The sequence below is a fragment of the Cyprinus carpio genome, chromosome B22, assembly GCF_018340385.1.
Source record: "Cyprinus carpio isolate SPL01 chromosome B22, ASM1834038v1, whole genome shotgun sequence".
Lineage (NCBI taxonomy): Eukaryota > Metazoa > Chordata > Actinopteri > Cypriniformes > Cyprinidae > Cyprinus > Cyprinus carpio.
The window spans coordinates 26341974-26369935 of NC_056618.1; the positions used below are offsets into that span (position 1 = coordinate 26341974).

The 27962-nt window shown below is 36.8% G+C and overlaps 1 protein-coding gene across 1 annotated transcript in view; it reads right to left on the bottom strand.

Moving 5' to 3' along the window:
* nek7 (NIMA-related kinase 7) overlaps positions 1 to 27962 on the bottom strand; it is an 87533-nt gene that overhangs the window by 22680 nt on the left and 36891 nt on the right. Inside the window, exons 5-8 of the mRNA XM_042748620.1 lie at positions 26330 to 26440; positions 22964 to 23072; positions 20066 to 20173; positions 12029 to 12123 (exon numbers count right to left, since the gene is read on the bottom strand). Of these exons, the coding sequence (XP_042604554.1) occupies positions 12029 to 12123; positions 20066 to 20173; positions 22964 to 23072; positions 26330 to 26440 (423 nt within the window). The remainder of the gene's footprint in view (positions 1 to 12028; positions 12124 to 20065; positions 20174 to 22963; positions 23073 to 26329; positions 26441 to 27962) is intronic.

Genomic DNA, 27962 nt, shown 5'->3' on the forward strand with positions numbered 1-27962 from the left:
CACGCCGCATGCCACAACAGCCAAAAACAGGGTTACAGTGGACATATGGAAACATAGTCTATTACCAAAGTTTCCAAAAAAGTCACTCATTTTTTTACGTATTCACCACTTGTATGTAAGAAAGAGTTGTTAGCTTGTGTGGTGTTGCATTTTTTATTGTAAAAGTTCTTTTGATCCCAAAAAAGAATACTGCGTGAAAAAAAGTAACTACGGATGCAAAAAAGGACAGGGACATTTAGCAGATTTCTGTGAAACAATCGGCCATGACTTTGCTAAAGCAAAAAGAGCTGAATAACAAGCGAAATTGTGAGTTCATGTCCCCCCATCTGGAAAGTTTAGATCCACTACTGCTTCTACCAAAAACATCAAAAGCTGTTGTTAATTAATCGAAATATGACATGATCTCATTTATATCGATACTATCAATTTATTGTATGCATTTGAGCAATATATAATATGTACTCAAATCAGGGGGTTTTTCTCTGATCTAAAAATATTGGATGAGGAAAAAAAAAACTAAAAAAAACAATATTCCTAAATATAACATTATAAACGTGATGCTTGTGTTTCTAAAAACCGACCGACCAATAGCGACACCAGCAGGTACAGAAGCAGAATCGGCATCTCTCTTGCATCCCTGAGACCAATCACTTTTAAAGACTCCCTAAAGTGTGCGGGGGAGTTAGGGGTTGGGTGGTAACTACGAATGACTGGGGGAAAAGTAATATGGAATAGCTTATGTTGCTGCGATTGTTTCATGCGATAATCCACCTCAGTTAGGATGTTTCCGCATTCGCTAACCAGTCTGAAAGAACAACTATAATAGCGTTAATGGGAAGGTACTAATTAAAAAATTGTGGTAAACAAGAACATTTGTAGTGAGTAATCAGCTTGGTGAAATTTAAATAAATTTAATGTGACCAATAGTTACCGATCTTTGATGATTGCTGATCCGAAAAATTCCAAAAATAGTTAGAAATTAAATATTAGACCCTAAAAGAATAGCTGAACCTAAGTTCACAAATAAAATACATGTGTAATGGTTTACTGACTTTGAGTTTATCTTTTGGCATAAATATTAAATGCTTTAAAACAGTAACTTGATGAGAATCTACTTTATTTACAGATAAAATAGATTTTTTCTACTGATAGTGTAAGTAATGTGGATTTAACCAAGTGTATGTTAAACCAATCAATTTATATTGATTAAAAAAAATTAAATAATAAACTTTGATGGTACTCAGGATTTCAGAACACAATCACACACCACTGATTGCACATATCTAAGCTATTAAAATGAACAATCATTGCAAATATATTACGAAAAGAGAGTAGAAATGAGAGAAAAACTGAATTGCAGGATCTTTGGGTGCACTTTGTGGTTGCACTAGGAAAGCAAAAAAGAACGATACAGTTTGGCGCATCAAATCAAGATAACACAAGCGAAACATCAATTAAATACTATATATAACAATGCTATTCGAGCTGCTATAATTTACTAAATCGTGAAGTGTCGAAAAGCGTAAATCCGTGTCAGCTGTTTTCTATATACTGTTTCGTACCTTTGATATTTTGGTACCTACATCATAAAAATGTGGTTTTAAAAAAAAAAGTTAAAGATGCATACCAAACAAAAATGGGGGGGGGGGGGGGAGTTGTCAGTGAAGAGGCAATCTTTAATCCACTGGTAAAAGTGCACCGACAAACCTCACCAAGTATACCCTGATATAAGATTAAAAATAGAGAAGAACTTGCACAGGTAAATATATATATTATAATATATATATATAATTATATATATATATATATATATATATAATTATATATATATATACACTAAAATTTTTCTTTCTGATAGGTAGGATAAAAATAATGGACGCAAAGCCAATTTTTTTTGCAGATAAATGCTAGATTTGATGTCCTTCTTGTTCCTCCATCAGTTACAGGGATGGGATGTGGTGTGTGTCTTTTCTGTGACAGTAATGAGCCTCGGTGAATGAGTGAATTTTTGGCCAGACTGCATTTTGGGTGTCCAGACAAAAAAAAGAAAAAAAAAAAAAAGTAAAAGTAAATCTTTTTTTTTCCCCATTCATATACAGTAGATGAATACCTAATAGAGTAATTTCACTAGCCACAATCTGTCTCGGCAGTGTGCCGCTGCTCTGCGATGAGTTCCTCGGGGGATATAATTGCAATGTGCAGTACCATAGAACGGCATTTAGCGCGATGAAAACGCTTGTAGCGGCAATTGAATGTTTACATGCTGGTGTGCGCTACCTGTGGAAGTGTTGGCCGCAGAGGGGGGTCCAGGGGGGCGAGTTAGTAGCAGCTGTACGTCAGCAACGGGTTTTTAAAAACAAGGACCACCATATTGTTCCAGCATCTCTGCTGTCTGGACAGATGAAAAGTGTCAACTCTGTCCTGTTTTTCTTTTGGAGTTTTTGCAATATTCATTGGTTCATTAGATCCTGGGCCGCTATTGGCCCTGGACAGTGCTCGCCCGTGCTCCCGGCCCTGAATTTTTCAGGCTAATTTGATTCGGGGCGCCCAGGCGAGGGCCAGTATGATTCGACTTGCTCCCGGACCCCCGGAGCACAGCAGCTACCCTCATGGTATCCAGAAGATCACCCGCACCACGTGGCCGCCTGTCTGTCTGCGGGGCTTCGGCTACCATTGCACGGTGGTGGCAAAAAAAGGACCACACGCGTTTACACACTCACACGCACACACAAAAGAGGGGAAAAAAACGCACACACAGACACCAAAGCTCAGAAGAACATACTAAAACAGAATCTCAACCACCAACACATAAGTGCACTGACACAAATACACACACCCGACACGTTACAAAACAGCCAACACCTGCTCAGAAACACACACCACACGATAGTGTGGGGGGGATGGGTGCTCACAATATCACAACAGGAAGGAAAAATAACTAAAGACAAACACATATGGCCACCCAGATAGGAAGACAAAAACAGACTCTTGTCTAATACCTACCGGATACAACCCGGACTGCCCTAGCTTGCTACAATACCTTTTTAATGGGTGAACCACTAAGGCCAATACTATATTTTTACAGAATATTATTATACAGGAGCATTTAAACGTTTTTTTTTTCTGCATGCAAATGCAGGCACAAATTCAGAAAAAAGAAAAAAAACACTGGCTCGGGGGGGCGGCGACAGTTTTTATGGCATTAAAATGGATTTTCATTGTTATATTCCAAAAGAAAAAGAGTTAAAGTTTTAAGTTTTGAAATGGTTGTTAAAATACCAGTTTTGCGCAACACAGCGGCCCCTTGTGTAGCCACTGAGAATAAAACGTGAACTTGCATTATGATTAAAATTCACACATTTTGGCACAACAAATCACAGCTACCAAATTGAAAACGCAATCAATCATTATTTGTCCTCGAGAACGAGACTCGCGGACATGTGAAGAGGCAATGGGGTTTATGTTGACGCATGCCACTAGGCTATAGGTGAGAAAATAAATAAACTGTTAAAGTGTCGACTACAGCATGAAATTTTAGGTTTATGTCATTGTGCCAGTGGTTGTCTATAAACATTTTATATAGTTAAATATGTACCCACACCGTACAAAGTGGTAACCTGCAGTAAGAGCTATTTCTGTCCGATTTACCATAAAATAGCTTTGTTGGTAAATAAATGGATGATTGATTTAGTGAGGTTAAATACTATTTCAAAATTAAACTACTAATTTAGAGTTTACCCTGTTTAAGAGTTATTTTTTTTTTTTTTAATACAAAGCATATATATATACCACAGTAACACATTAGTACGATATTGGTAAGTGGACAATATATATTTCTTTTTATGTATCGTAGTGGTCAATAATACATTTTTATGCATCTCTTTACTCTGGTTTTTACATCAGATTAAAACTTTGCTATCGTATATTTGAATCCTTAAGACCATCTAGTAAATTAATAATCGCACGGTAAATGTAATCTTTGAAAATCTCCATTCCATACCAACACATATGATGACGGAAGGCTTAAAATTCACTTGTAGAACTTAAGATGATTGAGCGGTGTTTTATATATATATCTTTAAAAAAAAAAAAAAAAAACAGTGGATCGTATTTTGAAAAAAAAGGAGTATAGAATTGAATGTCAGCCATTTATTGGGTATTAGCCATAAACCATGAAAATAAACCACTGGTTATCTCAATTAGGGATCTTTGATTCTCCATCTTAATATTGATCTTTGTACTTCATTGAACTCTTTGCATGCCAATTAATCTCCTAGTGAAGGTCCTGGGTTTCAAGAGCCATGGAAGAGTCATGTTCGAGTGTGAGAAAACCATAATTTCATTCTGCTCATCCTTCTCACACACTTCTTTAATGATATATTAATCAAATGGAGGCGCAGGCATAAGGAAGGAACACAATAAATATGAACAATCCTATTCTGCGACTTAAAAAAGTCTCCCTTTCTGAAGCCACAAACAGCACTGACTTGTATGAATGCCTAAACCAACACACATAGTGATGTTTAAAGCTCTCTGGGTTTTTCCTCTAACAAATGAGAAGAGGAAAAATCTCCACTTCTCCTCTTAGGAGCACCATCACCCGAGAAGAAAAGTTTCAGACACGTGTTATGTTTGTAAATTTGCTGAATGAGTGTGCAACGCTTCTCGGTTTTATGCATCATTAGCAAAACATGGGTGCGGCGGCTCATCAGAATGTTAAGAGTTCTTCCGAGATGCCGGCGTTCACGTACGCCGCTCTCCCAAAGCATCTTTAAAGAACATGAGTATTCGCAGCTGTTACACGGCGGGGCCAATTAATTACATAAGCTCAAATTAAAATCTGAGATCCGTGGTGAGAAGACACCCAGGCTTATAATGGGTACTCATATTTGAATAGGATTCGGGTTGCGGATTTAATTAGCTCAAACGGTCTTGAGGATGGTTTCTAGGCAGGTTGTGGGATAACACTTCTCAAAAACTCTGCTCCTTAAAATTTGAATATTAAAACCTCCCGAACTATGGGAAACGAAGGGCCTACACCGCATCCCAAGCAACTACGGACCCTAAGATTCTTATTAATGAAAATATCATTAGCCAAACAATATCAAAAATGCAACAACACATCTGCATGGGGTTGCATGCTAATATTGTTGCTTTACCGATCTTGTGAATCCGATTCGGTTTTCCTCTCCGATGTCTACTGAAAAACATGGTCGTAAACGACGATGTGACTTCACAGTTTTAATTGGAAAAACTGTGGAGCAGGAAACCTGGCCTCGGTTTTTGCGAGAAGAGGAGAGCAACGGTCTCAAGCCTCGTATCTATGCCATACATAAATCTGAAAACCCTTTACGAACGGCTATACGAAGGGTTTAAGAGACTTCAAAGGCCGGGACAGACCGTGAGCACAGAGATCCACCAATAGGAACTCGGGTTATGTCTTTAATAGAGAGTGGAGATGGTGCGGGGTGGAAACGGCGAGGACACGGAGAGGGCCATCTGGGTAGCTTGAGACGATCCTGTCATTTTCAGCATCATAAAATCAACACCAAAACACAATGCATGAGTGCTCCAAGATGGGTTAGGAGATCATAGGCTACTACAGCCACAGAAATGGTCTTCATAGTGGGGGAAGGAGACTAATAGAAGAGAATTCCATAATAAAAATTTGTGGTTGATTCAAGGTTAAAATTTAGTCAACTGAAAGATGAATTCAATGCACGTAGTGGGGGGACTTTTGATCAAATCTGTGATTTGGAATACTGAATCAGTTCAGGCAAAATGATTCAGGCAACCTGTGCGAAACAATAGGGAAAACTGTCCTGACTAAATTTGAGGTATATAAACTTCTCATAGTCAAAAGACTGTAAGGCGAATAAATACAATTATAAAGTGTTGAGGAATTAACTTGTGCTAGGCTACGGATGTGGCGAGACACTGCAATCCTAGGCGCTTTCAGATCAAAGCCTCAGGGTATAACAGCGATCGTTCAATTTCAAAACTGGAGTGATATGGCCAATCAAAATCAAAGTAGCGGGGTTACTGGTTCACAGAAAGCAGAGTGCACAAGGGCAGTAAATAGTGAGGTAAGATGAAGCTGCAAAATCATTTCCAATAGTAGTCATTTTAACGATATGTTTTATGAGTGAAATGTACCACCCCCATGACCCGACAGTATACCTCAAGGATGGAAACTCAAAAAAAAATTCTCAAATATGTCACTATTTAAGAGAAAGAGAGAAAGAGAGAGCGACGAGAGAGAGAGAGAAAGAGAGAGAGCAAGATTTGTGTGTAAATGTCTGCGTCAAAGCAGGCAGTAATATGAACAGTTATTTAAACTGAATGGTTAAGCATTGGCCTTGTCACACACACACCAGTGATGCGCAGGTCAATGTTAAACAACCGCACTCGACCGAAGTTTTAAACTAAGCCGCCCGCAACTCGGACCACAAAAAGAAAAAAAGAAAACTATTGTACCCGAACCAGCTTCCTGACCCGCAATTTTTAAAGTAGTAAATGCTCATGGTAGCGCAGGGGCGTTAGAATTAGGGGGGGACGCCAGGGGGACGTGTCCCTACCATATGTCCAGCGACTGCCAAAACTGTCCCTAATGATAATTTTGAAAAAAAACATTAAATATAGTATATGATTTTGAATTTTCGCATATGATGGCATCTGAAACATCTACCCTTGATATTTCTCTAAGAAGTTTAAGTAAATAGGCTACGTTAGAAAACGGGCGCTTCAAGGACGCACATTTATATTTTTAATGGGCGGAATGTCGTCACTCACCGGACAAGAAGCGCATGACAGTGATGATACTGAACTGCAAGCGTGACGGTGTAGGAGCGGGTTCGCGTTCTTGAGTCAAGAACCAGTCAGAGTACACTGAACCGGAGAACGTTTCATTCAGACAGTCGATTTGAGAAAAACGAGGAGATGATGCTACGGCGCATGCGTGATTCAGCTGCGAAAGCCAGACTGACACACAGCGGCGTCATGAAACGAATGGTCTTTTGGTGATGATTCTGAACTGATTTCTGTGCTAATGTTATGTGCTCGGGGAAACCGAGTGCTTGAATGAGGGCCATCTGGTGAAAACGTACCTGTAGGTATTTAATAACAAATAAATCGCAAGGATTATGTATACGTAAGGGGATCATGGGATTCTGTGCTGGATTAGTTACTTTATATCTGCAAGACTTAAATCATCGTATGCCTATATTACTGTACTGTATTTGGGTGCGTTGTTGCAAAACGTAATGTAAAACTTTTCATGATTATGCGGTTTTTACTGACTAAACGTTATGATTACGACTTAATAAGTTTATGTTTGATAGACTTGAAAGCATTACGTCATCGCCACGACGTCATAGTCGAGGTATTGTAAAAGGAAACCGGTGAAGTTTTTTTCAACCGTCTTTTTTAATCACCGGTCCAAAGAACCGAGTTTGCGGAAAAGAAACCGAAATTCCCAACATCACGAGACTGGAGCTCATGCGTCAGCTTCGCGCCAGTTCTTCAAGCCAATAAAGGGTAAGCCTATGGATTTCCAAATTGTGTTAGTAAGATAGTAATTACACAGGTTGTTTAATTGGCATCTTTATTTTCAAAACGACCCGGATTGCGACCGTGACCCGAGAGCATTAAAAATGTTTTTTTGTTGGGGAGACTGTCGTAACCGGGGTGACCCGCAGGCACCCTCATGGATCAAACCCGCGCATCACTGACACACACACACACATACAGTGGTGTTCAGTACGGTCACACTGTATATTTGTTATTCAAGAAACATTTGAAAAGTAAAAAAAAAAAAAAAAAATGAAAATTAATCCTCGAAAATTATGGTGCATTGAAAAAAATTATAAGATATTGTTTTTTTTTATCGTTAATAAAAAAAGGTTATGTACTGTATTAATTACCTTAATGCATGAACAAAAAGGGGGGGTAGGGTTGGGGGGTTTTGACACAGTGCTTAACCAGAAAAATAAAAAATGGCACGTCATGCTGAAAAGGTTGCCGACCCCTGACCTACATGATTCACTAAGTCTTAAAGAGTTACTCCACCCCAAAATGAAAATTTTGTCATTAATCACTTACCCCCATGTCGTTCCAAACCCGTAAAAGCTTTGTGCATCTTCAGTAACAAAGTTTCAGATATTTTTGGTTTGGAAAACCAGGGAAGGCTTGCGACTGTCCCATAGACTGCCAAAAGAAAATAACCGTGTCAAGGTCCAGGAAAGTAGGAAAGACATCGTCAAGAAAGCTCTCATATCCCGCATCAGGTGGTTCAAACCGGAACATTATGAAGTGACACAGAATCCACTTTTTGTACATGAAGAAAACAAAAATAATGGTTTGGGCTTTAAGGAACCTACCATTCACTAACTATTTACCAATAAAGTTTTTGAGTTTTTTTTTTTTTTGTACCAAAAAAAAAAAAAAATTATTTATTTTAAATTATTATATCAATTTCAAATTAATTGGAAAGGGCAGAACTTGGTAAAGGTTTTGAACCTGCTAATGAGCACACATTTAAAAATGAATACATATACAGAAAGTTTAAAATCTTGCAGTGGAAACCACCAGGAAATCAATTTCATCTAGTGGAAATGTCTGGTACTGCATTCAAACTAAATCTTACAGAAAGCTCAGTTTTTTAATATATCAACCTCAAATTGGACCCGGCACTTGGATTTTCTCTAGTTTTAGAATAAAACAGTTTTGGAACATACATATTTCATAAAAAGAAATTGTAATAGTAGTTTTGTCATTTTCATCAATACTCTTTAATTTCACTTTAACAATTTCACGCACGCGTATGGATGTGTGTGAATGGCTGCAAAAAACTTGGCTATAAGTTTACAGCAGTTAGCTTTCAGCCTACTAAAACATTTATTAGGTACTTTACTGAATGCTCAAAATATGAACTAAACACCCAAACAGACAGTGCGACTCTCAATTCTTCCACTTACCACAAAACCACACATTTTCTCTATGTTGCAGAGAGCTGTCAATAATGCAGATGGACCGTGCAGTACTGTGCAGTGCTATTGACAGATGCACAGTGGAGAGCATGTGTCCCGTCTGCCGTGAAGGCCGTTGGGGAGTCAACCCCAACTCTGGCCTTGTCCTGCACCCCTCCTATTCATCACAGGATGGCCGGCCAGCCACATCAGCTGACCAAATGAGCACCAACTGCAAGCATCGGCATCAAACGGAATAGCAGATGCATATTGAGGAATACAATGCATCGGTATTGATGATTTTACAATCGAGGCATCATGACCTCAAACAGATTGCACCGCCCCGACCTCCTCGAATCCCCATAACAGATCGATTGAAGATCATGCTCTCAGAATAACGGAATTGCTGTACCACAGGATAGGCCTTTCACACAAAATGATCAATGAGGATCAAGGAAGATGGCACAAAGTCTGCAAAGACCAATTCGTAGTACAGCACTTCAGCTAGCTTTCGATGTCTTCTAAGAAAAGATTACCCACACACTACAAAATAAATAATGAAAAACGGACATACATCATATATGGGCCTATATGTATGAAATGACGTCAATAAAAGACACAACATTCTTTTTGTCCCCTCTATAAATTATTTCAAAATGACCATAAAAAGTGAGTATGGTACATCAATGACTTGATACTCTCTACTACGTGAACTCACCTCCCAGCTCCCCGCCTCCTCCAGGTCATGTGACCTGCTGGATGCGGGACAAGATGAAAGTCTTCATGTACCAAGGGGCGACAGCGCCGGTCTGTTCGAGGCCGAGCTCGGACCTGGCTTTAACAGAAGCTTAAGAGATCACAACTGTTCCCCGTTTGCCTTCTCCCCGCACTTGGCTGACCCATGGCCACTGCTAACCAGGGCCGACTGATCACACTGATGGGCCTGGTGCTTTATGGGAGACTAATTAGTGCCAAGAAACACTGTCTCCAAGCAGCGGTGAACTCAGATGGTTGTTTTTCAGCCCCAGGCACTTTGCGAGGTGTATCTACTGGTAAGCTTCCTCCCAAAAAAAAAAGAGGCAAAAGACGAAGCGGTGAGGGAAAAAAACACTCAGGGGATTGAAGGGAAAGAACGGGTACCGGACTAACAATGTGTCTATTTCCACACTGTGCAAGAGTGAATTTGCGTCTGCTTGTGTGTGTTTATGCACCAGTTTTTGGTAGTAGCCAGTACATCCCATGGGAACAAGCATTGTGTCATTTATGGATTGCTGCTTCCCATTCCAGGTGGCCTGAGTCACCTGGTTAAGAGGAAACCAGGGCCAAAAAAAACACACACAAAATGCCCTCTTTTAAACAGGGATCTGCGATTTCACAAGATCTGTTATGTCAGATCTCACGCTGTCAGAAGCTTAAAGGGACAGTTTCCCTGAAAATTACAATACTATTATCATTTACTCACCTCAATGTTATTTTAAAGACTGACTGTCTTTTGTTGAGCACAAAATGGACATTTTTAAGAATATCCAGGCAGTTAATTTTTATCAATTTAAAGAAACTTCTGAATGAAGCATTCATAAACCTACAGAAATGATTTCCTTTCCAGTTAATTTCTATAGTCTGAAATAGTTTGTCTTTATTTTCTTGTCTAAGATACATTATTAAATCCTATACAGTGGTTTTTATCCAGAGGGCCTTCCATGAGGGCCCTGTAAGTCTTCAAATGACTTAAATGTTGTTACATTAACACATTAAGTAAAATTAACTAAAAATTAAGATATACAACATTAAACTGACACATTTTGAGTTTATTTTTATTACAAAAGAAGTATTAAATGGGGTCAAAAAAATTGAGAATCACTGCTATCAAAACATTTTAAAAATAATGAATCAATTCTCTGTTAAATCTAATCAAACTCAAAAATCTATTTGAGAAGAAGAAACAAATGGTAACTTACAAATCATATTCATTCACTGTCAGCCCAAACATTTTTACCTCTTGCATTTGGATATTTTGGCTTCCAAGCCTCAAAATGACAAAAGAGCATGTTAAAGTATCATAAAAAGGATTCATATGAGTCATATGTATTACAAGTTTTCTGAAGCTTCGCATTTTTTTTTAAATAGACCACAATCTGTAGTTATTTACTGAAAATCTGTCCACAGTAGCTCTTCTCGGTGCATTTATGAGAGCAATGATTATGAATGAATCATTCTTTTTAATAAATGTAATAATCTTTTGAAAATATCAATTGGTCCAGTTCACAAAACTATGTGAATGACTCATTCACAAATTGGCTGATTTGGTTCTCAATGACTCATTGATCCAATCATTGCTTACCCTAATTGCAACAGCTCACTGGAGGTGAAAAATATTAATGAATAGCAACTTAAATTTAATTTTACCGTATGACTTCAGAAAACTTGGAATAGAGTCAAATAGACCACTTTTATTGTGCTTTTTTTTGTCATTTTGAAGCTTGACAGCTCCAGTTCACATTCACTTACATTATACTGAAAAGAGAGGCACAGATGTTCTCCAAAAATATACCTTTCGAGTTTCATTGAAAAAGGTATGGAATGACATGAAGGTGATTAAATAATGACAAAACTTCCATTTTTGGGTGAACTATCCCTTTAAGGTCTTAACATTTATCACAGCCGAAAAAACACAGCTGACCTCCTTGCAACTTCATCTTCAATTTAGACTGAGAGCTGAAAAGAAAACTGGTCCACTGTGTCATGGAGAAGCGTATGCTGTTAAAGCCTAATCAAAGCAGTCAGTATCATTTCGTAGCAAGAGCAGTGGATGTTATTTAAAACACATGTAAATGTCATTCAAATTTCCTCATCAGCTCGGGAACATACTCCAGGTATCCTTTGTGGAAACCATTTACCTCAGAGTACAAAACCATATTGTAATTTTCACGACAAACTGCAAGGTGTAGGATTGCATCTCACAAAAGGAGACGAACAGCTCTGGCAGAAGCTCAGGAAGAGAATGGGAGAGTTAGAGAGGGTTGGGATGTTGGGGAGTGATGGGATGGATTTCTATACCTTACCTCATAGAGCAGGCAGCCTAGCGACCAGATGTCAGATTTGAAGTTATATCCGTTTTCGTGTATTCGCTCGGGAGACATGTAATATGGGGTGCCCACTGGAACAGAAAAAAAAAGACAGATAGAGACAGAGAGAGAGTTAGGCTGTCTGGTTTGCTATGCGAGGAGTTCATCCATGGATGCTTCATTGACAAAGGTTTCAGACTGAGGAGTTTTAGATGAGTAAAGAGAGGTTGCCATCAACAAACTCAGCGATGCGTGTGTACAGTGTGGAGGGAAACACATTTAAACGGTTTGTACACTACCGTTGAAAAGTTTGGGGTTAGTAGGACTTTTTTTTTTTTTTTAAAGAAAAACAGGGTATATTAAATCGATCAGAAGTGACAACAGAGACATTTATAATGTTACAAAAGATTTATATTTTCTACTGAAAGCTGTTTGATGAATGAAACCTTTGTCAAAAAATCCTACACAAATAAATGTATCATGGTTTCCACAAAAATATTAAGCTGTTTAAAACATAAGTATGATGTGTCTTGAGCAGCAAACCAGCATATCAGAATGATTTTTGAAGGATCATGTGACACTGAAGACTGGAGTAATGATGCTGGAACTTCAGCTTTGCACCACAGGAATAAATCATGCTTTAAAATCATTTTAAATAGAACGCAGTTATTTTAAATTGTAAACTTTTTTACAATATTATTGATTTGAACTGTAGTGTATATTGACAGTAAAGTATGCATTCAAACATCAAACTGCTAAGGAGCTGCTTACTATTAGGACTGGCCATTAGCAAACTATTTATCAGGGGTCGCCAACTGGCGGACTCCAATCCGAATAAATTTTCTAATAAAATCAAATTCATATCAGGCACATCAAGTTACAAAAAAAAGTCTTTATTATGATTTCAAGAGGTCTTAAATTTGGGGACGGAAAGACAAGAATTGCGATATGGCTTAATATGACGATTAAACTTCAAAAGGCAATGATTTCATTGAATAAATATGAGCACTGCACGTTTCACAGTCAGTGTTCTGTTGTTACCAGGGAAACCGCTATATTTCTGCTGTTCCAAAAGCGCCTCCTACTGGCAGAGAAAAAATTGCATTTTCAATAAGACGTTTTGCAGTTTTTGTTCAGACCAATGTGAAAATCATCCCATGTTTTTACGCTGCAAACATGCAGAGTTGTAAATGTAAACTGGTGGATTGCAAAGAGGATAATGCATTATAAAAATGTAAACAATTATGACAGTAAAATATATTTCTGTTATTTAATTAATAAAACTGATTTATAATAATTGTTTAAATTAATATAAATGATTTCTTTAACGGTTTAAAGGTTTATCATGTTGTAAAACCTTTTGTTTTTGTGAAAACCTGTATCTGAACTATAAATCATGCTTTTTACAGTCATTGTTATTTTATTTGTGCAGGTCTGTATTTATTTATATTTATTTTTTTTTTTTTCAGTAATTTTTTGCCTAAATATCCTGCAGATACCCTGGTCTGGCAAAAATCATCAATTCATGTTTTTAGGTATATAAAGGTCGGGACCTCGGCTAGTGAGGAGTGTTCATTACTGGACCTCAAGCTATTTTATATCCAGACCCCGGATATGTGTGATATGATAAACATTGCAATATAAATTTCAAAATGCATAATATCAAAATTAACACAAATAAGAAAATGTATTCATATAACATCCCAAATTTGTTACAACTATGTGTATATACAATCTACATATACATATATATACACATGTATATATATATATATATATATATATATATATATATATATATATATATATATATATATATATATATATATATATATATATTATTCTGACATACATTACATATTTTATTCTTTAAGTTCATTTTCATATTACAAAAAAACTTGGTGAGTCTCTTTGACTGATTCATTAAAAAATTCCTATAATTTAACTGAAAACCCAGTTGAGAAACACAGAAACAAAGACATTTCTGCTTATTGAACATGTATTGTACATCTGAAAATATTTAATAATGTTTCAGAATAACGACAATACCATTTTCGAACACCTTACTACAACAAACATGACATGTAAACTTATTTAGACTAATTATTTAAAGATAACACACAGAAAAGGAGCTATTGTGCTATAACATAAAACAGAAATTACAAAAAAAATACAGACACAATTTACTAGAACAATGGCAATGAAATAAAACCACATTCATTTTGGATGTATGATGTAACTAACAAGATCTGAAGAAAGAAAAAAAAAAACCTGTGTAATTTGGGAACAGCAGTGGTTTGATGTTAAGAATATGACTTGTAGAACAACTTTTACAGATGGAGCCGAATGTGAATGTTCATGAACGCATGTAGGTGGGTGGTTTACAGAGTCTGCAAGTATGTGTACTGGGGAATGAAAATCTCAGCTTACATGTGAGGAGATTTTAAATCTCTCATTCACTTCTCATTACAAAAGAACCTCAGTGATTTACAACAGGAGCCATTCAACACAGCCAAATGAAACTTTAATCAATTCACTCATGTTTTTTCCCTCTCTCCACTCTTTGACTGTCTTTGAAATTCGATAAAACCAAAACAGCCAATGTAGCAAAACCGTCTTCGATGGTTCTACCAGCTCCACCACAGGAAAATTTAGGTCCTATCTGATGATTTCACACTGTAGTGCAGACTAATGCATGACGGCTAACCACCAATGTATAATGGTTTGGATTTGTCGTTCGATGCTCTTCAAAACGTTTTTCCCTAAATATCACTTGTGTAGTTTGTTTTGAAGTATAGCCAAGAGAGCGTATTGGGGGAGGGATTATCTGTTTGCTTGACCAATGGAAGACAGCGGAAATGTTTGGGGAAACCTGCTAAAGGTAAACAAAGATTACGTGCCATGATGCTGCATATTGTATGTTGGAAGGCATTGAGAATAGCACTGTGACAGACGTGAGACTGAGCAGACTGTCAGGTTGCTTAGTCTGTGGCCCTGCAAAGAACTGTGGGTAATTGGCAGTGACTAATAGCCATCAGGCAGAAGAGCGGGACCCAAGAGGCCAGTCAAACTCCCTGAGCTGTACTCCCTGAAGCCGTGACAAGCTCCTTACTGCTCAGTGACTGTGGCCAACCAGCCAGGCACCGTGAAAGATTGATGATAGAAAGAGGGAGGGGTAAAACTAAAAAAGGAAAAAAGAATAGAGTTAAAAAAAAAAAAGCAATCTGACAAATGCTCACAGTTTACGAAAGTTTAGCCTTGGCACAAACAGCTCAGATCTGACAAAGCGTTAAGAAGTCTCAGGTGGTGAGAACAAGAGCCAATGCGAAACGTCTCGACACCAAACGGTGTCAGGATGGTTGGGTGGGTAGCGGGGCTGAGGTTGAAACACTTGCTGAGAAAAACACAAGCAAGGACGTGGCCCTTCCCTCCTACCGTCTCGCGCTAATGATGCAATCAGTGTGTCAAACCGAACTATGTTAAAAAGCATTTTCTTTTATACAAGTAGAAGAAAGTCAAACAGAAAGTGAGAGATGCCTATGAGAAATTCCAAATAGCATCAGTGAAATCTAAATGGTCAATATCATTGACTTCAATAGCCATAAGTGCATTGTTATATCTAGGGATGATCCAATATTAAAAAGCCATGGGTATTAAAAAGGGTTACTCAACCCCAAAATGACAATTTTGTCATTAATCACTTACCCCCATGTCGTTCCAAACCCGTTAAAGCTTTTTTAAACCTGTAAAAAGCTTAGTTCGTCTTTGGAATACAAGGGCCTTTAAGATATTCTGAAACATAATAGCGGCGCGTACGACACATAAGATCATCACACATCCTCCGAAATGGCGCTACGGTGATGCAGAGAGACACAAAGGAGATAAGATTAAGAATTGTTTTTGATTTTTGTTTTCATCGCATACAAAATGTATTCTCGTCGCTTCATAACGTTACGGTTGAATCACTGATGGCAGATGAACTATTCTGATGAAGTCTTTCATACTTTTCTAGAACTTGACAGTGCTATTTACTTGGCAGTCTATGGGACAGTCTCAAGCCTCCCGGTTTTCATCCAAAATATATTAAATTGTGTTTTACGGGTTTGGAACGACATGGGGGTAAGTGATTAATGACAAAATTTTCATTTTGGGGTGGAGTATCCCTTTAAACTTCAAAAAAGAAAAGAAAAATAAATCACTAAAAATGTAATTAAATGAAAAAATGATATTGATTTTGAAGTTTGCTAAAGATAACATTCAACTTATTAAATTATTAATGTTTTTAAAGAAAAAACTTTAAGTGTTAGATGATGGCAAAGCTAATCTAAATGTAAAAATAGACAAAATGAGCATGTACAATTAAAGAGACAATATCTTGTCAAATACAAACATTAAAAACTTAAAAATCTGTTATAAAAAAAATAATATACTGTGCATCTTTAAATATATCTAAAAAAGCCAAACAAAACATAAAAAAGTTTCGCAAACACTTCGTCCATCTGCCACTGGTCAACCAGATAGCGCTGCCTCCAAACTCATGCTACTGGATGAGTCAATGTCATATCAGGTTGCTCAGGATTTTAAAGCAAAACAAAGCAATGTTTTGAAAACATGTTGACACATTTTATGGGTACAAACTTATGAATGGTCTACTAAAAGTTGAGACTAGCTGACAAAAAACTAGTTTAACATTGAAAAAAATTAAAAACGGCGTCTCCTCTCATGCTAACAGTTTCTTAAATGCCTAGCACTACAGAGCAACTACTCCAGCAGCAGGTCAAATTAAGAGTACATTACTTATTCATGCCCAAATAAATCGTAGTTGTGTTAGGATTCATTCCATTATTATAAATTATGACATTGAAATACATTCTTTGAAAAACGGCCCAGATCCTTTTTCGAACAAAAGAAGAGTTTACCGCTGACACAAAAAAAGAAGTGTAAACTGCGCAAAAATTCACAAACACACTTAATTACAAAAAAAGAAGTGTAAACTGCGCAAAGTGAGGGATTAGAAGAAAAATCTGTTCGGTCCCGTTAACTCCTCTGACCTCGGAGTTAGAACGTCACTCCCAGTCACCTCAAAACCCTAGGATGAGACGCTAGCATGTAATTAGCACCGCTCTTAGCAGTAACTGCAGTATATGAGGGTTTGGGATTATTTTAATTGTTAATTTCTCTTCCCAGTTTAATTTTTTTCCAATTTTCCCTCAAAAATCCTTTGTTTCAGTTCACCTCTCTATTTAATTTAAAGGCTAGGAAGCCTCCAGCGGGAAACGTAAAGAGGAGCTATCTTTCCTTTCTTTCAGTCTTGCGCTTTGTTTGCATCTGTGGACTGCGGAGCCACTCACAGACAGAGTTAAAAGGCTAGGACTCGGCTTCTTAAGAGAAGAATTGACAGCCGTGGAACGGCACTTCCCGGACCTCCATCCAACACACATCCCAGAGTTCTACCGTGGTGGTTTGTCTCATTACAGGCTGAACTGTCAACCCCCAAACATACCGAAGCAACCCTGCACCCTCCACACCAAACCGCCCCCATGCAGGGAGAGAAACAGAGAGGGGGAGAGGTGAAGCGACTGTGAGGAGTGAGTGAGAACGGGAGGGGAAAGATTTGGTCTGCCCGCCCTGAGAGAGATACAGATCGAAGGTCTCTTTGCCCATGGGTGAATTTAACCTGCCATGTAGACACTCATGAATTTCATACCCTGCTACGGCTCACGCTTCAGCCTTCATATGGAGAGCCAGAGCCTTCGGGACAGGTGACAGAGAACCGCAGGAGACTCTCTCTCGCATATGTGCTGTACCTACCTGGGCGTCTTTATGCTCGTTTGTACATTCCTTCTGTCAATACTAAAACATCCCGAGAGAAGAATTCCAGGCGCTCGGATAAATAAATAAGTAGGTAAGGAGGTAGCTAGGTATATAACTCTACAAAAGACATGTGCAACTGCGGTGGTATGATTCGCCAATGCATTAGGGGTTATAAATCATGCTGGGGTCTTAAAAAAGCCTTGTTAGGGATCCCTAACATGGCAGTCTGTAAATGATACTGTGTGGCACCGGCCCCAAGAGCAGGTGCGAATGGATGATGTGGTCGTACGGATCCACCGGCTCCTCCGGTCCCCAGGTGATGCAGGCACCATTAAGACATGATTAAGGACAGCCCTGATTAAGCCCTTGGGGAGATTGTAGCTCATCCTGAAAATCTGGACTTCTGAACGAGGGAGCGGGGCGTCCTGTAGAGGGCGCTGTGAGTTCAGGTTTTCATATTTTTCTAGACTCAAGTGTTGTTTGCAGTCAAGGTGAAAGCTGGAAGCTTGCAATGTAAGACATGCTGCGAACTTAGCTATTTCTAGACCCTTGCAAAACATTTTTTTTTTCTTATTTGTCGACATTATACCCATCATGCGCTGACATAATACATAATGTTGTACTCATAAACACACGTGCACATTTCACATATACATACTGGATTAATATATGGATTAATATATTTATATTCCGTTTCATATTGTAGTTTTTGAATACAAGAGAGTAGTTAGAATCTATTCTTGTGTGCTAACTGTGTTGTGTTTACTGTAACCTGTCAGCAGTAGCCTATTAATTGTAAATGCAGAAATAGAATTCCAGTAATCATAATTAGATCAAAATTGTCACATAAATATTTTAAGTGCATTTGCACATTTTATAAGGAAAATGAGAGTCAGTCAGATGGCTGATCAAAACTCACTGGCATAATGCTACATCGTCTCTAGAAATTTTGGTCCCTAGATATGGTCACAGTTCTCCAGGAGATAAATGATAAAAGGCTGATATTAAAATTTTTTACTATTTTTGAATATAAATAAATGCACAATTTTAACTTTATTTCAGCTAGTTGCCAGGGCAACACTTAACTTGATGTAGTAAAATAAATATATATAATAAACGTAAAATAAACAAAAAATAATAAATAATAAATTAATAAAAACTATTAGCATATTTTAAAAGACATAAACAAGAATAAAACGAAAATTTGAATTTAAATTAAAAAGTAGAAAAAAATATTACAACTAAAATTAATTTAAAATAGTAATTAAAAAATAAAACATTAAAAAATAACAGATGTTCAGTAAAATCAGATAATTTAAAAAGTAAAAATTAGATAATTTAAATTATTTTTTTTTTTTTGCTAAAGACTATATTTTACTGTGTTATTAAATTGCTAATATTTTTAACTGAATAACTAAGTGAGAGTTAGGTGATGGTAAAGGATAAAAAATAAATATATAAATAAATAGTTAGTATATATATATATATATATATATATATATATATATATATATATATATATATATATATATATATATATATATATTATCCCTACTTCAAATATGAACAACAATAACACTGATTATTGACTTCTTACTAGCATTTCCTAATGCATATCCAAAATGGATTCAAGATGGATTTTGACAACAGAAATATGATCTATGATACTTCAATGCAGGAGTGTCACAAACAATCTGATCTTGATGGTGAAAAAAATCTTTTTAGCAATATGAACATCTATAAAGCAGAAGACAAGCTGTTAACAAATTTGTATTCACTTAAAATGAGATTTTAAACAACAGGTCATCTGGAATATAAGGTGCGTTAAAAGCAGCACCTCCTCGGGCAACTTAGCCAAAAGTCGCTCTGTCACCATAGGGTGTCCTAGCCTAGCATTGTTAGGGATTCAGGATCCTGTCCTCATCCAGACATCATATGTGCGGAGCGGGGTCATGGGGTCAAGGCAACAGGAAAGGCCAACTGCTCAATGAAATGGATACAGCCGCTGGCATGCTTTGCTCTCAACTGGCCCCAGGGGCCGTCGGGAAGGAGCTTTTTTATAACAGACACATGGTTCTGCTCGCAGCCAGCCCTAATGAAACACATCCGGGCCCTACTGAGTAATTAAAGGCAATTTCCACTGCATTCAATACTCATTTTCCCATTTTGCATGAAGGACAGAAAGAAACAGACAAGGAGGTGGGAGTTAGGAGCACTTACCTAGAGAATGAGCTGCAGTTGTTTTGGAACTAAAGAAACGTCCCAAGCCTAAGTCGCCCAGTTTCACCACTCCAGTGGCTGTGATGAAGACGTTAGCGGGTTTAATGTCTGTGGAGGGAGTAAATGTGTGTTTTAGCGACTGATCAGCATAACCAAACCAAATCTGCAACCTTTTTTTTTCACATTTTCTGCAGTTTGTCTGCAGAATGAATTGTTAATAGAGCTAGTACTAACAATTTGGATTTTTCCTGCTGGCCCAGTCAGCTCAGTAGATCTGATTTTATGTGATTTGCCAACATTTTTAATGGCCCCAACAGAAGAAAAATGTCAAATTTTTAATTTTTATATGTACTTCCAATAACTATTTCTATTGTTCTAGTTATTTTATTACATAAATATTATTTTGTATTATATAAATATCATACAATATTTAACGCCCCTGTTATATTATATTCTATATTATATTTATATAACAAAATAACAATAAATATAATAATTGTACATGATATTCTGATTTCTGGTTGTTATTTTAACATTATATACATTAGATATTATAGAAATATTACATTATACACATATTGCAATATGTATGTGTGTGTGTGTGTGTGTGTGTGTGTGTGTGTGTACATATCTATATATATTTATACTACGCACACACACACACACACACATACACACACACACACACATAATTCTTATTATTCTTAAGAATAATTAGATTCTTATAATATATGTTTGCAACATGCTGGAAATCATAGTTTAAACGTAAATCAATAAATAAAATACAACTTGATTATACTATTCAATATATTCTTACTGATGCTTTGCTGAGCCTTTTTTTGCAATTTCAGCAAAATCGTATCTATATTAGCCAGCTAGATAACATTATCTCATCTAAAAAATCAGCATGTGCAAAAAAAATGGATGTATGAGATCAATAGTTGATTTTCAGTGAAAAAACAGCACTTTTTGTCAACTCCTTCTTGTTGAGCCCTAAACAATCACAAGGGGCAAGTATATAACTTTGTGAATGACACGCATTCAAATACTACGGAGACCTGCAAAACTTTGCACATCGTGTGAGAACCTGTTGATTCAGAAAAATGGCCAACATAAATGTTAGGAAATGTTTAAGAAAGGTTAACGGAAAGGTTACCATTAGCAAGTTATTACACATCACCTTGGCTCAAATGACTTTCAAGAGACCGGCCAAGACACAACAGTTCTGGAAGCATGTGCTCGTGTTTGATGTCAGACACCTCTGGACATGAACTTTTCCAACAGTAACATATACATACAGACCATGCGGTTAAGAAGAACAAGATCCGAACTGACTGCTGCCAAGAGTTTACAATCAACAAGGGAAATGATCTGAATGTAAACCCGTGGCCTAATGTAACCTTTACCAGTTCTGCTAATGCACAGACTCGCACAGGTCTCGTGTGTTACAATACTTCGACAAGAGTTGCATAAATACATGGGAACTGGGGAAGACAGCCTCGGTTCGCCATGGACAGTTACGTCATCTTGCTTGTTTTCAAATGGCAAGAGGATGATGCAATGCACTCTGCAGTGTGTCTGGTCAAGCTTGTGCATAGCAAAGACCTTAGAGTCTCGGAGAAGCAGATGCTGAAGAAAAGCAAAAAATAATTTCTAACAAATTATATCACACCGAAATATATCAACACATAATTACAAAATGATAGACCAATATTACAAAAAATGAATACAAACAACTGACTATATAATTAGTTAATTGCCATTAGTTGCAATTATCTTACATATATTAGAAAGCACATGGACATTTAAATATCAAAATCTACCAACTTTTTAGCAACTTCGTCCACCCTGATAATTCTAAATTTGAATTCTAAATTCTGTTTACGGAAATAATTGTTAAACGTTATTTATCCATCTATTAACCATCTTCTGTCAGACTTCAACTTTCAACAGTCACATTTATTTCCTTATTTCAGCTGAATTTCCAATCATTTTAATAGGGATTCACAAGATCAGAAATCTTGCATGATTTGCCCAAGCAAATCTTGCAATGAGTTCAAGTTAGTAATGCGGATTGTTTGCTTTATACGTGTTTGTTTCATCATTGGAACAGATTTGGAGAAATTCAGCATTACATCACTGACTCAATCAATGTATCCTCTGAAGTGAATGGGTGCCGTCAGAATGAGAGTCCAACAGCTGATAAAAGCATCACAATAATCCACAAGTTATCCACACCACTCCAGTCCATCAAATATCATTTTGAGAAGTGTAAAGCTGCATGCTTGTAATAAACAAATCTATCATTAAAATGTTTTTAACCATCGCTTCTGGCTAAAATACGAGTCCTCTATCCATAATATGTGGAGTGAAAAGGTTTGCCTTGTTCTGAATCAGGAAAGAAATAATTAAGCACTGAATCACAAGTAAAAAAATAAAAAACATTCCAAACAGTTCTAAAAATATACGTCGGTGGATTTTGATGTTAGGGGACAACAGGGGATGGACTTTTTCACTGGTATTATTCACTGGTGACTGTTTAAAATTGCAACACCTTAATTATGAATTTGCTTCTTACAAACATGCAACTTTTAACTTCTCATAATGTTAACCGATGGACTGGAGTGGTATGGGTTACTTGTGGATTATTGTGATGTTTTTATCATCTGTTTGGACTCTCATTCTGACGGCACCCATTCACTGCAGAGGATCCATTGGTGAGCTAGTGATGGAATGCTACATTTCTCCAAATCTGTTCCAATGCAGAAAAAATCATACGGGTGAACTATTCATTTAAGGGTCAGTGAGAGGGTGAAAAAATGGTTAAAAGTCTGTTAAAATCCCTTTAAAGTCTGTTTCTACATGTACATGTCACTAGACATGTGTGTGTGCGTGTACCTCTGTGCATGACACGGCGGGAGTGCATGTGCTCCAGTGCACTACACAGCTGAACAAAGTACTTCCATACTGTCTTCTCAGGAATCAGCCGTCTTTGTTTCTTGAAATGCTGCAGGCAAGAAACAAATAAATAAATAAATATGCTGTGATGGCAGCACAGACTTTTCATAGACGTATGCAATCTTCGTTAACCCAGAACATCGACGGTTTACTTTAAATGTTCAGCAGTTAAACTGTTCAACCTACCTAAATGACTATTTGAAGAAATACAGTTTTTAAGATTTAAGATGTTTTAAGATATAAAGTGTCTCAAAAGCTCATCATGGACCCCTGCTACTCTAAAAACAGCACAACAGGATGACCATGAATGTGAAGGGCTCTGGGTTCGACTATAATCTGATGCAGGCTCTAGATTGAAACCCCTCAATAAACTTTCCTTCCCTTTTCATTTGAAGCAACTGCAATGGAAAACATCTGAAGTTTGTGAGTACAGCAGGAGCCTCATGGGGAAACAAACATTTGGGGAGACTTTCAAGATGCACACATGCTTAGGATGATTACAGCATACAAGCACTGAGAAACATCTCCATGAATCTGACAGAATGCAATTAGATAATGCCAACAAGATCTTTACATTACGGATGCACATGTATTTTAACATATTAGTTCCTGGCTGATAATTGTGATTTTATCAGTTGATACTGAATATTAATTAGCCAAAAAATTAATGTTAAACATCATATTTTACATTCAAACCTTTAAAACCTTTATCTTACGTAACACTCTTATTAAAAAATGATAAATAAAACAAAACATTTAACCAAATACAAATTGATTATTAATCTTTTGTCAGACTTTTTGTACCATTCAAAGGTTTGGGGTCGAAAAGATTTTTAATGTTTTTGAAAGAAGTCTCTTATTCTCACCAAGGCTGCATTTATTAAATCAAAAATACTTTAATAAAAACAATAATATTGTGGAATATTACTACAATTTAAAATAATTTGTTCATATTTGAGTATATTTTAAAATGTAATTTATTCCTGTGAAGCAAAGCTGGATTTTCAGCATCATTACGCCAGTCTTCAGGGTCACATGACCCTTCAGAAATCATTCTAATATGCTGATTGGCTAATGAAACATTCATTATTATTATCAATATTGAAAATTTGTTTAATATTTTTTGTGGAAATCAAGAGTTTTTTTCTTTGATGAATAGAAATTTCAAAAGAACAGCATTTATCATAAATATAATTATTTTATAGCATTACAAATGTCTTTACGGTCACTTCTTGCTGAATAAAAACCTTAATTTCTTTATTTAAAAAAAGACGGTAGTGTGTATATATGCTTACATTTACCAAAACTAAGTAAAACATTTATTTTATTTTTAACACTGATAATGTGACTTGACTTTCAATCTAGTTTTATGCGAATCCATTATCAGAACAGTTCCCTAACAAATCAATTGTCAACTGCTGAACCAATTGTTTTTTTGGTTTTTTTTTTACGATTTATTTTTGCCATTTTTGCCTTTTATTGTGATAGGATAGTTTAGAGTTGACAGGACGCAGTTGGGTAGGCAGGATCGGGAAAGGTCCTCAAGTCGGGATTCGAACTCGGGACGCCCACAAGGCTATCGGTGCCAACACAAATCACCAATTTGTGAACCAATGCAACTAATTCAAAGCATCAACTCAAACAAATAATTCGCTCAAGAATCAGATGCAATATCCAATGCAATGGTTTTTGTTTTTTTCGTAATTGCACAACTATTTTCCATGACTGCTGTAAAAGTAACAGATAAAGATTTTCCAAAAGAATCACCTTGACTCCAACAATTTTGGCATGTTAACATACTGAAAGCAGTGGGACTTTTCTTAAAACACATTTGTACAGACCAATCATCTCTTGACATGGTTTGTAGGCCATGAACATCATTCAATCTCTTAAACACAGATTTCAAGTGCGTTTGATATTACATTTCACCAATTTCAGATCAAAGTGCACCGTTTGTTTTAATCAAACAGATGTTTTAGCATTGCTGTCAATTCTGGACGCTACTTCATAAAACCAACATCTATTATTCTCCTAAAACGCTGATTGTGATTCACCATCAAATGATCCTTTTTAAAATTCTGCAACGATTCGGAGCTTTTAGCACAGTGTTGTCCACAGCAGTCGCTTTAGAGGTCCGCGAGTTCACGACCTTGCTTCAAAGCAGAAACTAATATGACGTTACGCTATTAATTAAGACAGAATGAAGCTTGCTTAGCCAAAACGACTGAGTAATTATGACCTTTTCACATGCAGTCTCAATAATTATGAAGTAAACCTTCTTGTCGAGGCAGTTAAAAGGGGTCGGGAATTGATTAACAAAACAAAACAGGTTATTTTAGCGCGACGTAATACTTCATTGTGCCAACGCTCACTCGGGCCGTTTTGAGCCTCATCCCCACCTGTACCTCTTCACAGAACGGCGGTGAGCATGCAGTCTTGAGCCCCAGAAAACCTTGGCCCACATCCAAACAAAGCCGGTGGATCTATTCTTCCCCTGCCTTTCTATTTGCATATCAGAGGGCTGTTTGATGTCAATGAGGGAGAGCGGCAGCCCCCTCTGTGCCTTTAAAAAGCAAACACGGCACATGCAATATTCTGTAAGTGCATGCAAATGAAGGGGCCATTTGATTTCATTTGAATTCCGAGATGGACAGAGAGAATTGGGGCGGGGGCTTAGACTCAAAAAAAATCAAAAAGAATAAAAAAGAAAGTAAAATTTATGCATTCAGAGCTTCTGTTTTACATATGGCTCAATGTTCGGTCGTACAATGCTGAGGGGATTAGCCGCTGTATACACCTTTGGAGTGACATTGTTTAATAAAGGAATAAAACTAATTAAAGCGTTGCGGAGCAGAAGGGCTGAGAAATCCAGCGGCGTGGTGGAGCAGACCGAAGTCGGTATATTTGTGCAAGCGTGTGTTATGAGGCACATGTCGAAGGCGTCGTCATACTAATCCATCCTGTTCCTCGTTTATCTTTCTGCAAAAGCTTTGTTTGCGCTGGGAATGATTTATGCGGGTGGAGATTTGACAGTAAGGGGTTTTACATGCAGACCATTAAATATGGAGCATCAGGTTGTAGATGTGAACTGTAGGGGTTGTCAGGAGGAAACGGAATGCCTGAGAAAATCAAACGTGCATGATTCTAATAAACAACACGATTGTTGTAACCAAACCAAAGGGTATCCTAAAAACATGGTTGGGATGTAAATCATATTACCTTCGTTCGGTCGTCTAGCAGCTGGTACGGTGGGAATACTCTGAGGGAGGAAAAAGAAACTGCTGACAAATCGGCATGTGTCCTTACCTTTATCATTTGTGAGAGGTCCCCGGCGTCTGCAAGCTCCAGTACTATATTTAGCTCGTTCTCTTCAATGAATGACGCGTGGTATTTAATTACGTTGGGGTGGTTCAATTGCTGTGGAGAAGAGGGACAGAGGGAAAAGACAGAATGTCAGTGACTGTTTAAATATTAACAAGACTCTGTGGGTCAGGAAAGCCTGCAAATAAGACGGAGGCATAAACCAAAGCAGATGCTTGTATGAAGGTAAACATGGCATTATCGTCTAGTGTTTGAGGTACTTTGGTCTCTTCAAAATCAAACGACTTGAATAGAACACATTTATGACTTGTGTGGTGATATCAGAAATGACAGAAAAATGGGTAACAATTAGGCTTGTCAAATAATGCACTTATGTAGTGTTAATTTTTGTAAAAAAAAAAAAAAAAAAATTATATATACAGTATATATATATGTGTATATATATATATATATATATATATATATATATATATATATATATATATATATATATATATAAAAAAATAAAATAAGTCCGATAATCTCCAGTCCAATAGTGTGTGCATGCGTGCGTGTGTATAATATATATATACACACACACACACACAATGATGCATATATGCTAAAATAAAGTTATTTCATTAAATACTGTAAATATATATTATTCACACGTTACACACGATAGATAGACAGACATACAGATATAAATTATTTGTGCATATATAAGATAAAATAAAATAGTTATTTAATTAAATACTGTAAATATATATTATTCACACGTTAAAAAATAGAAAACTATATATATATATATATATATATATATATATATATATATATATATATATATATATATTATATATACACATACATACATACACACACACACACATACAATTATTAGGCAATTATAATAAAAATATTTATTATATGTATATAATAGTACAGTATAAGTACTATTAAACTACATTTTGTAAATAAAAATACACATTCGTTTTGTAAATAGTGTGTGTGTAATTTTATATTGTAAAATTATTAGTATAATAGACAACATTTCCAACTAGACAAGTTATTATTACCTAGTTCTATTTACCTTCAGAATATCTTAAATCAAATTTGAGTTTAAATTTGAACTCTGAACATTTGCTAAGCTATTGCTAAAGGGTCTTCTGTGTGGTCCAAAGTCCAAAAGCCTCTCCTAAAGTCCCTGCATAAGGCTTGTAGCACAAACAGTGCAATATGAAGTTGAGGGCAATGGGTTTGTTTACATCCCTTAAATATGAGCAATAGCAGAAGTGATGCTTGTCTTAGCAAACACCCCTAATAAACAGAAGAAAACAAACACATTGAATTTTCTAGCTGATGTTAACACTGTAGGCCAGGCAGCAGCAGTGCATGGCAGCACGGCACAATCCCCCCCAGCCCATGCCTTCAGCTTTTCATTGTTTCCTGTTGGTTGGTCAATGAGTTGCGATCACTTCTTGCACTGAAGTCAACTGGAGGGGTGGGGGGGGGTCGCAAAATAAAAGAAAACAAGTGTATCAATGAGAAGAGAGACAGGCAAAAACCCTCGCGAACGGGAGGGTGTCGGGCCCCCGTTACACGCTGTGACACAGCAGAAGGGGTTATTAAAGAAATGTTC